Source organism: Ctenocephalides felis, unplaced genomic scaffold, assembly GCF_003426905.1.
Source record: "Ctenocephalides felis isolate EL2017-DRISC unplaced genomic scaffold, ASM342690v1 CF-g0.4_SCAFFOLD_01170, whole genome shotgun sequence".
NCBI lineage: Eukaryota > Metazoa > Arthropoda > Insecta > Siphonaptera > Pulicidae > Ctenocephalides > Ctenocephalides felis.
In genome coordinates, this window is record NW_020537324.1 from 80,018,461 (window position 1) to 80,036,268 (window position 17,808).

Consider the following 17,808-nt stretch of genomic DNA (forward strand, 5'->3'; position numbering starts at 1 on the left):
TTTTTTCTTTTTTGGAATTACTGAAAAAAATCGTTTTTTTTACATTTTTCGGGAATTTGAAATTTTTTGACTTAAAACTCAAATTTATGATAAATCGTTTTTTTTTTTTAAATTTGATAATTAAAATTTAGATTGTTTTTTGAAAATGATGAAAAACTTCGAAGATTTAAATTTTTTGAAACTCTATTTTTTTTAAATTTCCAATTTTTTTTTTTGAAAATTTTCAAAACTACGAATTTTTTTGTAAAAGCATTTTTTGCACAACGCCTACATATTTTGAGAATTTGGAAATTTTTGAAAATATCCGATTTTTTTTTTGGAACATTTCGAAATATTCTCAAATTTTTGTAAGAACTCGTTTTTTTAAATTTCGATATTGTTCGGAATTTTGATTTTTTTTTTTGAAAATGATGAAAAATTACAAAAATTTGAGTTTTTTGAAAATGTTGAAATTTTAATTTATGAATTTTCAAAACTACGAAATTTTTTGTGAAATCATTTTTTGCACACCGTCTACACTAATAAAAGGTTTTTTGAATTAATCTAATCGGATGATCCGTTCTCTCAAAAATTGCATAACCGTTTTTACACCCTTTGCGCTCCATACCTCCGGAACGGCACGATGCGCCTTTTGCAAAAAACGCCTCGCGATCGAGTGTGAACCGAATGTTTTTTCAATCATACAAATCGGTTATTCCATACTGTGGAAAATGTCGAGGACATTATTAAAATATCTGATAATTTAATGTGCATATGTCTAATGAACATTTTTGATCGCAAAATGGCTTTCTTTTCGGTTTTTTACTAGCTTTCCAAAACCGCTAGACCTGCCTGCCAAGAATTTAATCAATTCTTCAATTGTCAATACAAGTAGTTTTTTGAATGTTTTTTGAATCATTCGCTCCGCTCTCAAAAAAACGAGTTACCGTTTTTGGTACATTTTGTCCCGTATTTTCAAAACGGCTCGACCTGCCTCTCGCCAAAAACTAATCAGCACTTCTCCTCATCAATACGAAAGAAATGTTTAAATTAAATTCTTCAATTTGTCAATACAAGTAAAATGTTTTTTGAATTATTCGCTCCGTTCTCAAAAAAACGAGTTACCGTTTTGGTACTTTTTGCCCCGTATCTTCGAAACGGCTCGACCTGCCTCTCGCCAAAAACTAATCAGCACGTCTCCTTATCAATACGAAAGAAATGTTTTTTAAATTATTCAAATCGGTTTAACCGTGTTCCCGAAATTGTCGACGAAACTTTGCATCCGCGCACACACACACATCAATTTTTTCTAAGGTCTGCCAAAATGTTCAGAAACTTTTGAAACGTAAAGATATATAAAAGTTTTTAGTTTCGATTTTTTGCGATTACTATAATTTACCCTACGGGAAGTTAATTATAACCTCAGATATTTGCAATTACCTCAAAAGCATCCTCGACTCCGTCCTCACCAATACCACCAGCTTCCAAACATTTTTGAATCATAGCAGTGTCGACTCTCAGGATGAAATAACTGTCTTCAGTTGCAACACACACGAGTGCACCAGCTTCTGACCAGTATATATTTTTTGCTTGCACTTCGATGCGCCTTACTAACTCTAAAGACTCCCAGTCGTAAAGTGAAAGTCCGGAGGATGAACGTACGCCTAGCATAAAACCTCCAAAAATACCTGGAAAAGGAGAAAAATCAGTAATAAAAAAATTAGTAATAAAAACACTTCAGTTGTTAATAAACATCATTATTAATATTATAGGGAATTTAAATAAAACTAGTGGTGTATGGTATCGTGCCTTAAGAGGCACAACTAGTGTAACCGCCTAAAAAAAAGGTGATTTTTGGGAATTTATATTAAAAAACTACTTTATCAATCATTTCAAAATAATAGGAATATATTTATAGATGTTTTAAGAATACATAGTAAAATTTTTGAAGAACAAAATTAAATACTTTTTAAGTTATCGTCGATCTCCAACGGCGCGACAAAAAAAGGCCCTTCACTGCTGCAGTGATTCCGGCCTTCTGCGTGGATGAAATTTAAAAAAAGAATTCTCGGTAAACTAGATAAACGTAAAATGAACTGCGATAAAGAAAAAAAATCAATAATCGACAAAATGACGGCGTTTTTTTTTAAAAAAAGTCGAATTTTACCCAAAATTTTGGTCGTTTTTCGACTGCCAAAATTCGATTTTTGATCCGATCAAAAAATCGATAGTTCATTTTACGGTGAACTATTTTATAGAACATGTGAAAAAAATTGATAGTGATCGGATCATTTGTTTTTGAGTAATCGCTGCAGCAAATTCGGAAAATGCAGTTTCGAGAAAAACGCGTTTAAAGATTAAATGATCGTTATACTATATACTATATATATATACTTTTTAAGTGGCTGTAACTCAAAAACTATTTGAGGTATCGATTTGAAATTTTAATATGTTATTTTTAAAGGTGTAATCTACCGAAATATCTACAAAAACAAAAATTGATTTTTTCGAAATTTCACACTAGTTGTGCCCCTTAAGGCAAATTGCTGGAACTTCCTGTACCGTAATGAAATATTCGAGAAATTTTAAACGTTTTCAAATATATTATTATACAAATATTGTAACTTTCATTATTTTTGTTATCTTTGTTATATCTGAGCAAATCAAATGTAAATTAAAAATAAATCAATTCATCTCCAGAACATTAACAATCGTCATTTCATTTCGAATTCAATTTTAAAAAAAAAAAATAGTTGCCTAATTTGCACAAAATTGAAAAAGTGCTCCGTATAGTCACAGTCTAAACGCATTTGCAAATAATTCTGTGCGACATTTTCACTTATACTGTGCTTAGCTGGCGGCATTTTCACATTTTTCAATAGTTTTCACAAAATTGGAAAGTGCTCCAGTACGTAAACAGTCTAAACGCACTTGGGTAAACATTTGCACCAGAGTGGCGCTTAGACTGTGCTTAGCCTGGGTAATTTTTTGAATTTTTAATCCAAAATTACAAAAATTAGAAACAATTTTTTTTCCAAAAGCAATTATTTTGTTGAAACAAGCAGAAAGTTCTTTGAATCATTTAAATCGGACGCTTAGTTCTCTCAAAAACTGCCATTTTTTTAACATTTAGCTCTGTATCTCCGGAACCGCTGGGCCTACCTTTGCCAAAAACTAATAACCACTTTTCCCCGTCATTACGAGCTGAATGTTTTTTAGATCATACAAATCGTATGATCCGTTCTCTCAAAAACTCGATTTCTATTTTCTGCACTCTTTGCTCCATATCTACGTAACGGCTGGACCTGCCTTTGCCAAAAACTAATCAGCACATCTCCCTATTAATTAATAGGAACCGAATGTTTTTTAAACCATTCAAATCGGTTGATCCGTGCGCCCGAAAACGAAAAAATGCGGACATACAAAACACACACACACACACACATCCATTAGTTTTCTGAAGTATGGCCTTTAAAAAAGTTCAGAAACCTTCAAACCGTCGAGAAATGCAAAAATTTTCATTTTCGTTTTTCGGACCATTACTATAACTACCCTACGGGAAGTATCTATCTATCTACTATGATGTGGTAATGATCGGTTACTTATTATTTACCATCTGCTCCGTAGTCCGGAGTAAACGATTTTCTTTCCTTAAAGTTCCTGAAGACTTTAACAGTGCTTGTGCTCTCTCTGATGGCATATTCGGAACTGTCCTGGGCCCATACGAATTCCTGGGCTGAACCGAAAGCTTTGTTACGTAAAGCCATTGATGTATAGATTATGTATTCACCATCGCCACAAACAACCACAAACCTAGAAAAAAATATACAGTAATGTAAATTGAAACAACTCAAAGCAAATCAAGATTTTCTTTAGCGAAGAATAAATAAAGTCGCAAGATAAGTGTCTCTAATCAATATCGTACTGTGCATTTAAACAATTGAATATTCAAACAGATTGCACTCTACAAGCTAAACGGTAAACGATACGAAAAAATAGTATTTGCATAAAAAATGCAGAATAAAATTACAAATAAAATGATATATAAATCGTTAAGTGCGTTCATATAATTTTCTCCATATTTTCCACTTTTCCTTGAATTTTTCAATTGCAACTTGCCTGTAGGCCACACCGCGCGGAATTCGAAGTTGCGATATATAGAAAAAAAACTAAGAAATGTGAGACCTTTCAAACGATGTATATTACTTGATATGTTTTCTTTACAGAAATTGAATTGAAATTGAATAGTGTGTTAAAATAAATTTTCTTCAAATTTCAATTCCAGTTGCAATTGTATTTCTTCATTAGAGAAATTCTTACCTTCCATTCGGGTTATGTGCAATTGTTTGTGGATAGATTTCACACGACCCCATGTCTTTCACAGCAACTGGTAAACGCTCACCATCTTTTATTTCTGTACCTGAAGAGGAAAAAACAAATCGATATAAATTGATTAGTGAGACAAATTTGACTCTTAACTAGCTGAAAGTAGCATATTGCCTTAAAACAAGTTTCAGAAACTTCCCAAAAAGTGTAAATAATCAATATCAAATCAATATATTAATTTGTGTGTGATATATAGCAAATAAACTATTTAAAAACTATTGCAGATCGTTCAATTTTGTACAAATTCATTATTCATTCATTCATTAATAGTAGGTTCAATAAATTGTTTAAATGTTATACATTATTTAAGGAATCATTTGTAATTGTTATGATGACATACACGGTGAATGCCTTAATCAAAAATATTGCTAACTATAAAATTTAATAACTAGTGGTGTATGGCATCGTGCCTGAAGGCAAATTGCCGGAACTTCCTGTACCGTAATTCGAGAAATTTTAAACGTTTTCAAATGTATTATTACAAATACTGTAACTTTTATTATTTTTGCTATCTTGTAATATATGAGCAAATCAAATGTCATAAATCATAAATCAATTTATCTCCAGAACATTAACAATCATCATTTCATTTAGAATTCAATTTCAAAAAAAAAATAGTTGCCTAATTTACACAAAATTGAAAAAGTGCTCCCGTATAATCACAGTCTAAACGCATTTGCAAATAATTTTGTGCGATATTTTCACTTAGACTGTGCTTGGCTTGGCGGCATTTTCACATTTTTCAATAGTTTTTCACAAAATTCGGATTGGAAAAGTGCTCCAATACGTATACAGTCTAAACGCACTTGGGTAAACATTTGTACCAGAGTGGCGCTCAAAAAAAACAAAATGTTCAGAAACCTTCAAAACGTCGAGAAATGCAAAAATTTTCATTTTCGATTTTATGCCCATTACTATAACTACCCTACGGGAATTAAAAAAGAAGTAATAGAAATTGAATTTATTATTTTTTAAATTTTCACTATTTTTTTCATTAATTTTTGCTGAAACAAAAAAGTTGATAGCTAAATATAAAAAATATCCTCTATCTAAATTTCCAATTTTTTTTAAAATTGGCTAAACATTTAATAAAAATTAAAAATAGTAATAATTAAAAATGTAACTTTAAAAATTATACCTAGTAAAGTTAAATATAAATAAATGAATTTCCCAAATATATGATAAAAATTTCCTAAATTTTTAAAATAGTGTGTTACCGAAAACTTTGATAAAAAATGTTTGCACTTATAAGCAAACTCTAAAAACATTATTGCAAGAATAATTAGTTTCATCAAAAATCATTTACCTTCTGGTAATGCTTTCAAATTAGCTTGTTGCATTTCAGAATGTTTTGCCCATACAATTTTACCACCGTTGACATCCATAGACACTGCAGGCTCTTCACGACCGACTTTTACAATTATTGAACCTTCATCGTACCTAAAAATTTAGAAAACACAAAATTAGTACAAACAATAAATATAAGATAAATTACTTAACAAAAAAATCAAACCATATAAATAAGATATCACTATACAAAACTGAAACTAGTTGGTTTGGTATTTAGCCTTGTGGCAAGTTACATGAACTTCCCGATATGTGTAAATAATCGACTTAATCAATAAAATATAAATTAATTTATGAGTGATTAAAAGTATTCCAAGTGAACACGTTAACTCGGAGTATTTTCTAGAAACAAATTTTCAAAAATCAATAATTTTTATAATTGAACCAGTTTTCATAGAACTTTAATGGTTTAGTATGTTCATTAAGACCAAGTACTCTATCGTTATACCAAGTAAATCGTCTAATTTTAATTTTAACAAGCGTCAAAAAAACTACTCATTTTCTCAAACTTTGATAAATTTTTAAAATTAAACTACTTGTCGTAAAGCCGTAATATTACAGTAAGTTCTATAAGACCATGATGTATATCGCCAAAAAAAGTTCCATGAAAATCGGCTTAAATTTTTTTTTCAACAGTTCATTACAAGAAAACGGCTTGGTAGATTTTCACCTAAAACTAATTAGTATCATTTCCAACTAATATCTTTCGAACAGTTTTTGATTTTTGAAAATCGGTTCGGTAGGATGAGCTTAAATGTGGATGAAAGGTTTACCACTTTTTTCCAAATTACAAAGAAAACGGCTTGGCAGATCGTCACACAAAACTGACGAACGATAGTCCTCATTGAGATACATCAAATGGTTTTTAAATTTTTGAAATCGGTTCAGGCGTCTTTGAGCAAACGTCGATGAAAGTTCTAATTTTGACAAATGCCATAAAAACGATACTAATTTTTGCAAACTTTGAAAAATTTTTAAAGCTAAACGAGTTGTCGTAGGACTGTAATATTTTAGTATGATCTACAAGACTATGATATCTACCGTCAAAAAAAAATCATAAAAATCGTCGATTTTTTTTTTAAAATTTATCACAAGAAAACGGCCCGGCCGATCTTTACCAAAAACTAATCAGCACGATTCCCAACCAATATCTATCGAACAGTTTTTGAATTTTCAAAATCGATTCATAATTGGGGCTAAAACGTGGACGAAAATTTTTCACTTTTTTGCTAGTTACAAAGAAACGGCTTGGCCGATCGTCGCACAAAATTGACAAACAATAGTCCTCATCGAGATACATCGAGTGGTTTTTAAATATCTGAAATCGGTCCAGCCGTTTTCGAGAAAACGTCGATTTACGGCAAAAAATCTGTTCGCATACACGCACACACACACACACACATACTTTTTCCAATTTTGGTCTCAATCGATTCAGAATGTTTGAAACGTCGAGAAAACATAAAATTAGCAAATCGGATTTTTTGATGAAAACAAACTTCTCCTTCGGGAAGTTAAGAAGGGTTAAAAATTTGATAATCAAGATAGAAAACATAAAATATTATTTACTTTATACGTAATTCTTATTATATAATACCGAAATTTATTTTTAAGTGTATTTTTTTTTTAATTTAGAGGTTTTTTGAAGGGTTTTAGGGTTTTCACAGTGTTAAAAATGATTTTATTGCAAGGTAAATGTATTAAATAATATTTTTTAATTATATCCTTAAATATTAAAAACGTTTTCTAGCGATAAAACGGCTCAATGTCCACCTATTTATTAAGGGGTCGCAAACCTCGCGGGGGGTGGTGGCGCAACCCGAATTGTTTTCACTTTTGAACTTGAGGTTAAGATGAATCTAATTCCAAAATTTCATGCAATTCGGAGCACAGTAAAAAACAGTCAGAGGTTGTACCTTTTTTCCTCTCCGTTTACTGCACTATATACCAAATATAATAGTGCAGTAAACGGAGAGGAAAAAAGGGTATAACCTCTGAATTTTTTTACTGTGCTCCGAATTGAATGAAATTTTGGAATTAGGTTCATCTTACCCTCAAGTTCAAAAGTGAAAACAATTCGGATTGCGCCATCACCCCCCGGGGGGATGACGCCCCTTCTCAATTGTGTAATCACATTTTTCCAAAATAACGTCGGAAAGCGATAGAAAAACTAATTATAAGAAAAAAATGCGCAAATTGGAAAAAAGAAGTTTTTATAAAATCGTGAGTTTTCTGAAATTAGTTTGTACTAAAGTAGTGAATCTGCTCGAATCCACCAAGATGTCTATAATGAAGTAAATTCCAGATGGAATGTGAATTAATACTTTAATTCTGGTGGAAATGGCGCTCATTAAACCATATGATTTAGAAGAAAAAACTTCGTATATACTTCTTATTTACATGATAGCTCACTCATTTTACACGTAAAAAACTTGTAACAGCACTCATTTTAAAGCTTATGTTGAGCACTATAAAACCCAATTTCACCGAAATGCATAAAATGTAAAACCACGACACTAGATGGCTTTAAATACAACAATTAAATCTTAAACGAAATGAAAAACGACTTTGCTCTTTCAAATCTTGCTTAATATTTTTCCTAGAACACTTTATGTAATACCGATTTATTAAGATTTTTATTGACATTATTCTGTTCATTACATGATTTTCATTAAAATGTATATTTTAGGAGATATTTGCAAAAAAACGAAGAAAGAGGCCAAAAATATATGAATCTTTAGTGGCCAGTAACTTGAAAAGTATTAGTTTTTTTGAAAAACTATAAGAGACATTTTTTCTTATAATTAACTCTTTTATCGATTTCCGACGTTATTTTGAAAAAATGTAATTACACAATTGAGAAGGGGTGTCATCCAAATTGTTTTCACTTTTGAACTTGAGGGTAAGATGAACCCAATTCCAAAATTTCATTCAATTCGGAGCACAGTAAAAAAGTTCAGACCTAAAACGCTCTGTTTACTGCACTATAAACAATCATCAATCCATTATCTTACCCCAGACTGACGTTATTGCTGCCCTTCATACAAGCGATGGTCCAGACCCTCTCGAAGCCATAATTCAACGAAGACTCCAATCGGTAGGTGCCGGCATGCCAAATTCTGACGGTGCCGTCTTCCGAACCCGTTAACAAAATGGGTAACTCTGGATGGAAACAGACCGCCGACACGTTCTGTGTGTGTCCCTCGAGCGTCTGAACGCAAGTCTTGTTCTGGTAATCCCAAACTTTGACGTATCTGTCGTCGGCTCCGGATATTAAATAGGGCTTGTCGCCACCGTGGTAGTAGTCGATGCAGTTTACGCCCTTTTCGTGACCGTCGAGGGTGAAGTTGGCTGGCTGCTGCCCAACTGCCAAACCTGAGAGGAAAGGAAATAATAGGAGATAGAAGAAAGTTTATAATATAATGGAGAGAAGATTTTTTTTAAATATTTTTACCAAGATTTTACACATGTGTGAAACGAATTGCGCGTCGTTTTTATTGTTTTGTGAGAAATTTGGAAATACTATCTAAATAAAAGAGATTTGTGTCGCACAGCGTGTTGAGTTCATTCCGTTTATTTAATGTCTTATTGTTATAAATATTTAAAAAAGATCCTTCTATAATTCTTCGTTTGAATAAATTTTGTTCGAATTGTAGTACAGTCGGGTTAGAAAAGTCTATATTGTGTTTTTAAAGTATTGATGTGGTCCGCAAGCATAGTTTTAAATTGTCTGGGATTTTTAACTTCCCGTAGGGTAGTTATAGTAATGGGCCGAATATCTAAAATTAATTTTTTTTGCATTTCTCGACGTTTTGAAGGTTTCTGAACATTTTTCTGGCATACCTCAGAAACTAAATGGATGTGTGTATGAGTGTGTGTGTTTTGTATGTCCGCATTTTTTCGTCCACGTTTTCGGGCGCACGAATCAACCGATTTGAATGGTTTAGAAAACATTCGATTCCTATTAATAGAGAGATGTGCTGATTAGTTTTTGGCAAAGGCAGGTCCAGCCGTTACGAAGATATGGAGCAAAAAATGCAGAAAATAGAAATCGAGTTTTTGAGAGAACAGATCATCCTATTGGTATGATCCAAAAAACATTCAGTTCGTAATGACGGAGAAAAGTGGTTATTAGTTTTTGGCAAAGGTAGGCCCAGCGGTTTCGGAGATACAGAGCTAAATGTTGAAAAATTGGCAGTTTTTGAGAAAACTAAGCGTCCGATTTAAATGATTCAAAGAACTTTCTGCTTGTTTCAACAAAATAATCGCTTTTGGAAAAAAAAAATGTTTCTAGTTTTTTTTTCAAAAAATATTTTTGTAATTTTGGATTAAAAGTTCAGAAAATTACCCAGGCTAAGCACAATCTAAGCGCCACTCTGGTGCAAATATTTACCCAAGTGCGTTTATACTGTTTTGTGAAAACTATTAAAAAATGTGAAAATGCCACCAAGCTAAGCACAGTATAAGTGAAAATGTCGCACAGAATTATTTGCAAACGCGTTTAGACTGTGACCATACGGGAGCACTTTTTAAATTTTGTGTAAATTATTTTGTGCAACTATTTATTTTGAATTGAATTCGGAATGAAATGACGATTGTTAATGTTCTGGAGATAAAATTATTTATGATTTACATTTGATTTGCTCAGATATAACAAGATAATGCAAAAATAATGAATCTTACAGTATTTGTAATAATATATTTGAAAACGTTTAAAATTTCTCGAATATTTCATTACGGTACGGGAAGTTCCAGCAATTTGCCTTAAGGCACGATGCCATACACCACTAGTTTAATTTATTTTCGCGTTGTTTTAAACGTTTAAGTAAGTTCTGGCTCGTTTCCCCTATGTAAATTAAATTACAGTCCAGACAATTTATTTGATAAACGAGTTTCTTAAATCGTTTGATGTCAAAAGGGGTTTTGGTTTTGGTAAAAATAGTACTCGTCGTTGTACTAAAATTGCTTACAAGTCGGTGTACAGATTTATAAAAAAGTTTTTATACTTTAATGTATGGCAAACATATTACACCAGAATGAGTCTCTAAGTCAGGTAAATCATTATGTACTCTGGAATTGTCAGTTTTACTCAAAAGGTACGTGCTAGTTACAAAGTTTATAAATTGTAAGGGATAGGAGTTATCTGTTAGAATTTTTGTAATTAGATTGATGTTGTTCCAAAATGTTTTGTCTCACAGAAGTATTATGTGGTCAGTCAGATTTATTATGATACCTATTTTCATTGTAAGTGGATGATTAGAATGATTAAGATATAAAACATAGTTTATGGTTCTTGATACCAATTTGCTACTAATTTATTTATCTGTAGTACAAGTAAGTTCAATGTCTACAAAGCAAATCGCAAAAAAACTTTTTGCATTGTAAGTATATTTTACTTTCTATTTTTTATATCTAAAACATTATTGTAATTATAGCTGAAATGTGCGTATTTTAAAATAACGTTTTTAAAAAATACATAAATTTTATTGATGTTACTAAAATGATTCTAACTGGTGAATTAAATTAAATTGTGAATTATAAGAAAAAGATTCTACTGGCAAGCAAGCATATAAGAATTTTACGAAGTATGAAATTAAACTAAATAGTGGTAATTAGAAAAATTAAACTAAATAGTGGTAATTAGAAAGATCGAGTTTGAAGTGAATTTATTCATGTAGTATGAGGCCAAAAATTAAATAAAATACTACAAAGATGAGTGTAGTGCATTAATATATATATATATATATATATATATATATATATATACATACATACATATATAAGATAATCTAATAAATTCTATTTACCTTAACACTTCGATCCAGAGAAGCACTAGCAAATGTGTTGTTATCTTTCGGGTTAAATACAACTTGCATTACATAATGTGTGTGGCCTTCGAAGACTTGTTGACAAGCCCACTGTTTCTCCCAGTTCCATAATTTGATCAACATATCATCTGAAAAGAAAATAATAATACATAGATTATTGATATTGAAAAACTCCCAATTGAATTATATTACAATATAATAGAAATCATAGAAATAGTATAGTAATTAAAGTATTTAGGCAACAATAAATTATTTGATCATTATGGAATTGAACAATCTTACATAGTTATAAAAATATATTACATATTATTAAAAAAAACATTACAAAACATAACTAAAAATTATAAAAAAAATATAATGAGAAATTAACTAATATGAATAAATAATATCCTATAATGATTTTAAAATATATCATGAATAAATAATTTTTATAAAAATTGTTATATATTATGGTTAATAAATATTCTTTCACTAAATGTCTTCTTTTATCATCTACTCACCACTGCTAGTCAATAACAACGATTGTGTAGGATGAACAGCAATACATCTGACATAGTCCGAATGAGCTTCTAAAGCATGAACACGTTCCAATGTATTGTAATTGAAAGCCCTCAACTGCATATCATCAGAACCAGTAACAATCCAATTCTTTCTGGCCACAAATCTGGCTGCTCGAACTGGGAGGTCACACACCTAAAATTAAAAGAACATCTAGTATGTATACAATTGTAGAGTGAAAATCAATATTGTTGAGGAAAATCTATAATGAATTGAATTATAAAAATTAATAAAAGCAAAACAATGTTATGTCTTGGTTGTAACTAATTTAAAGTACATATATTAGTTTGTCTATCTTAATGGGGTCTTGAGCAATATTGAAAATTTCAGTTCAGGTGTTCCTCAGGGATCCATTCTTGGTCCGCTACTATTTATTCTTTTTATTGGTGACATATCTGATATTATTAGCTGTCCAAATTTATTATTTGCAGATGATCTCAAACTATATCTCAAAATAAATTCTATTGATGACTGCTTATTATTACAGTCTCAACTTGACTCTATCCACTCTTGGTGTGTCTATAACAAATTACGTTTAAATATATCAAAGTGCAAGATTCTTAGTTTTTCACATAAGCGCGTTCCAATACATTTTGATTATAAAATTTCTAACACCAGCATTGATAGATGTAATAATATTTCAGACTTGGGAGTTTTATTTGATTCTGGTTTGTTTTTCACACACAGATCATATAACTGATATTTGTAATAGAGCACATAAATCTTTAGGTTTGATAAACAGTTCAATTCAAATAAAGCACTTCTTTGCATGTACTATTCTAATGTACGTTCAAAATTAGAATATGGTTCAATCGTTTGGTATCAAATAAACAACTCTGATGCGATAGAGAAGGTTCAGGGAATATTTCTGAAATATCTTTATTATAAAATATATAAAATTTACCCTGAGCGTGGACCACAACACTTTACTAAAAGATTTTGGTATTCCTTCCCTTGCCTCACGTCGATTTATCTGTACAATTATGTTCTTATTAAAACTTTGCAATAATTCTATAGACTGTCCTCTTATTCTTAACCAACTATCCTTTGATGTTACAAGGCTATCTAGCGTTTACAATTATTTTTCAATTATCCTACTCCTAAATCTAATTCTCTCTTAAATTCGCCTATTTTACTTATGTCCTCTAACTTTAACTTAATTAATAACGAAATACTTAGATATTCACAACACTTCACCTAATAATCGAATAATCTCCATCTGCACAAGTTAACCTTTTTATTTTCTTTTCAAATATCTCATTATTTTATCTTATTCTGTTTATAAATAATATTGTTACATTCTGCATTATATGTAATTTTATGTTAAGCATTTTATGTTAATAACTATATACGTATTGTAATTTTGTATATATTTTAATTGTTATTCATTATGTACAATAATTGTATTTATGAGTCCTCTTGGAAGAAATCTGTGGGCTATATATTTAAAATAAAATGAAAATAATATATGAATATATAATAGTGTTTAGGATATTTGGACACAATTTTGTGGTAATTTTTGTAGTAAATTGAATGTACCTAGTCCACTTGTGTTACATTTTGTGATTCAAATATTGTACATATTGCATCATATAAAATTATCAACAAATCACACAAAATTATATTATTTTACTTATAAATAATACTTGAGTTTAATCACTTTGCTTAAATTAAGCTTTATTACACACTACTGAACAAAAATATCAACGAGTAGTTAAATCTTAATTGCTGTCAAACTGAACAACAGTATTATAACATTATTATTACTACTAGATTGTTTATAAGTAAAACACAAATAATTCTTATAAGAATGTTGATTTTTCATTTACCTCAAAATTTTTGACCATAGTTTGGTTTTCATAATTCCACACATTGACATTTCCATTGTACAAAGAACAGAGCATCCAGGGCTCCGTTGGATGCAAATCAACACATTTGACTCTGTCAGAACGTGCCGTAATCTGGCGTTTTATATCTAAGCGTAGGGGCTAAAAATAAATAAATTAAATGAAATATATAAAATAAACATGAGCCTGTCAAAGATGTAACCTAGCACACAAATCTTGTTTGGAGCACCAGCAAATAGTATTATGTATATAATTGATGTATGATTAAATAGATATAAATAGAGTAACGTACCATTTTATAAACTTATAACTTTGTATATATATAGAAATATTTGTTAAAATTTAATTAAACATAAAAATAAGACAGACGTGGCTGTCGGATTTGTTACTGTGATAACGAAGGGCGCTGTAATTTGACAACTCATTTAAGGTTGTGAACTTAGCTAATAACGGTGCCACGTGAGACAAACAGATGGCCGTAGTGTTGCATAACTTCAGCTGTCATTTACACAAGAGCACATACAAATAGTTAAATTAAAAAATATATAATAATGTTACAAAGGAAAGCTTTATTTTTATTTAATAATTCTTTAAAAAATAAAGACTACCTTCGTGTGTTTCAATATGCATGTACACGCAACCTTGCAGGAACTGCTTACGGTAAATAATAATTTTTAGGTTATGTACATATTCCAATATTTATTTCTATTACATTTATTATTAGATGCTGAAGATCCTGCGCCTTTATTTGTAAATCCTGAAGTGCAAAGTCTACTTAAGGATCTAACGCGAGCAGACTTATCAAAAGTGTTTCGCAAAAAAACTGTAGGTAAAATATGTCTGCAGCCCCCTGAGTACAAATTCATGACAACAGAAGAACTAGAAAAGTCTATTGAGGAATCTAAAGAACGCGCACAAAGATTCCTACAAATGCCTCCAGTTGTTAAGGTAAATATTTCTCAAATGTTATACTGTTAAAATTTATAGTAAATTATGTATCTTTTACAGATTAAGAAAGATGATGATCGTGTTTTGTCCCAAGATCCTGCCTTACAAGGATACGACACAGCCAACTACGTATTCACAGATATAACATACGACGTCAAAGATTCCGATCGCCTCATCATCATCAGAGACACTGATGGAAATTTAAAACCAGCAAGCATTGCAATCCGTAAACGTATAAACCAAACTTACTTCCCACAACCTGGTAGAAAAATAACACCACCAAAAATGTTTGAAGAATCAAACTTCAAAGCAATTCTCAACAACGAACATTATGAATTCATTTTGGATAGAATCTGCTTACAATTCGATCCAAACGATGTAGATTTTCATAAATACACACAAATGGTTTATGATCATATTAATGAGAAGAAACATTTTCAAGCGTTGCGTTCCACAAGGCATTTCGGACCTATGACATTCTACTTGTGCTGGATAAAGAATATCGATGATATTTTACAAGAATTCATACGTACAAACACTATAATTGATGCGGTACGTCTTGTTACATTGTTTTATAAATTCAAACCCGAGTGCAAAAGTAATGCCGGTAATAGAGATTTTATTAAAACTATGACGGCTGCTAAAGAGAGCGATTTAGATTTAAAAACTTATGACGATTGTGTGAAATTTGTTGAAGATTATATAAACCAGGATTCGGTGAAACGTAGCCAATTGCAATTAGGATTGCAAGCGCATAAAGAACTATTTAAACAACAATTAGAAGTAGCGGAAGGTATTAAAGCAGCCCACGGGCTTGCATAAATATATATTTTGTAGTAGAATTGATAATAAAAACAACAAAAAAATAAATAATTTCATTTATTACCTTATTATTTAGTCCAAATAGAATTTCAGTTGTAACTTCTGCAGGTGTGTATTTAACATCTTGTTCTTTATCATACTTTTTCTTTCTGAACAGCTGCATTATTCATTACTTGAAAACAAAAAATTTAATCACGTTTGTAAAATTTTTAATAAGTCTGATGAAAACATATGTTATGAGCACTGTCTGTGTGTATAATAGAAATTGTATTTGCTTTGTTTATTTGCACAAGTGTTTTAATAACGCAATTATATGTATGTATGTATATATATATATATATATATATATATATATATATATATATATAATTTATTTACAATTAAAATATTATGCATACCATCTGTTATCCACTTTGTTAATTTTGATTATTTTTTATCAGCAAATGTAGTCTTGCACTGTGTTTGGGTAAAAACTATTCTTTAACTTCTAAAAACAAGTATTTACCCGCAAGGTGTTTTCAAGTTCAAATGAACTAATTCACTTGATTTTTTTTCTATAATATTGCAAAAGAAACAGCTTATTATGTTGTAAAGAATAAAATATTAAACACATATAAAACCTGAATAAGTATCATTCAAGTTTAGTGACAAAAACATTTAAATATAAATAATTGAAAATAAATTATTATCATGGTTGTATTATAAAAGATACTTAATAATATAGATAATTACATGTAATAAACTTGCTAAAATATAAGATTTAGTTTATAGCATATGCTTTTTATATATTTAATTAAATTTAAGCAAACACATATAAAAGGACTAGACACATCAGAGTATGTATTATATTAAAAAAAGGATAAATAGATTTTTTTTCAAAAATTAGTTACCTTACAAAAAAATATAAATAAAAAATTATAAGTGCCTTTAAACCTCAACCTAAGCTTAATGCATATACGATTCATATTATTTCTTAAAGCAATCTGCCAATAGTGAGATCTCTAACATCATTTTGCAATATAATATTTAGAGCAGTTGTTTTAATTGTTAATCAATTTTTGTTGATAATTATTTTTAACTTTCCGTATGTAAAATTCCTTTTGAATTGATCCGTGTTCGCAAAATCTTCGACGAAAATTTGTATCCGCACACACACACACATACATCCATTTTTTTCTAAGGTATGCCAAAATGTTCAGAAACCTCTGAAACGTAAAGATTTCTAAAATTTTGCATTTTCGCCCTACGTGAAGTTAAAAATTTTGCATTTCTTCACGTTTCAGAGGTTTCTGAACATTTTAGCATACCTCAGAAAAAATGTACGTGTGGATACAATTTTTCGTCGACGATTTCGGGCGCACGGATCAACCGATTTGAATGGTTCAAAAAACATTCGATTCCTATTGATAGGGAGATGTGCTGATTAGTAGTTGGCAAAGGTAAGCCCACCCGTTACGGAGATACGGAGCAAAGAGTGCAGAAAATAGAAATCGAGTTTTTGAGAGAACTGAGCATCTGATTTGAATGATTCGAAAAACATTCAATTCGAAATGATGGGGAAAAGTGGTGATTAGATTTTGGAAACGGTAGGTCCAGCGGTTTCGGAGATACAGAGCTATATGTGCAAAAAATGGCAGTTATTGAGAGAACTGAGCGTCTGATTTGAACGATTCAAAGAACTTTCTGCTTGCTTCAACAAAATAATTGCTTTTGAAAAAAAGATTTGTTTCGATTTTTTTTTTCTAAAAAAATATTTTTTTTCCATTTTTGTTTGTTTATCGAAAAATATTCAGATTTCAATTTTAATTCTGACTAAAGGTCTAACTTTAAACAAATAATTTCAACTTTGCAATTCAGTTTATATAATTCCTATAAATATATTAGACAATGTTACAATATTTATTTATAATAATCTATTTGAAAACATTCAAAATTCCTTGAACATTTCGTTACGGTACGGGAAGTTCCAGCAACTTGCCTTGAGGCACGGGCACGATGCCATATACCACTAGTGTTTTTTAAATACTTGGATTAAAAAAAAAGACCTATAAAAATAAATACACGTGATATATTACTATACCCCCTTTCCCCTCCCC

At 30.4% G+C, this 17,808-nt stretch overlaps 2 protein-coding genes across 2 annotated transcripts in view; one reads left to right on the top strand and one right to left on the bottom strand.

Annotated features, from left to right (window-relative positions):
- LOC113366307 (coatomer subunit beta') overlaps positions 1-14,256 on the bottom strand; it is a gene marked incomplete in the record, with an annotated part of 113,175 nt that extends 98,919 nt beyond the window's left edge. The window contains 10 exon segments of the mRNA XM_026607897.1: positions 1,420-1,667; positions 3,593-3,792; positions 4,300-4,399; positions 5,672-5,805; positions 8,724-9,063; positions 9,066-9,084; positions 11,517-11,665; positions 12,038-12,230; positions 13,925-14,083; positions 14,235-14,256. Coding sequence (XP_026463682.1) covers positions 1,420-1,667; positions 3,593-3,792; positions 4,300-4,399; positions 5,672-5,805; positions 8,724-9,063; positions 9,066-9,084; positions 11,517-11,665; positions 12,038-12,230; positions 13,925-14,083; positions 14,235-14,237 — 1,545 coding nt within the window.
- A 207-nt stretch (positions 14,257-14,463) lies between these two features.
- LOC113366543 (28S ribosomal protein S22, mitochondrial) lies at positions 14,464-15,712 on the top strand. The gene is made up of 3 exons (XM_026608168.1): positions 14,464-14,602; positions 14,667-14,890; positions 14,951-15,712. Exons 1-3 carry the CDS (start codon positions 14,494-14,496, stop codon positions 15,710-15,712), a joined length of 1,095 nt encoding a protein of 364 aa, XP_026463953.1. The 5' UTR covers positions 14,464-14,493.
- The last annotated feature ends 2,096 nt before the right edge of the window (positions 15,713-17,808 follow it).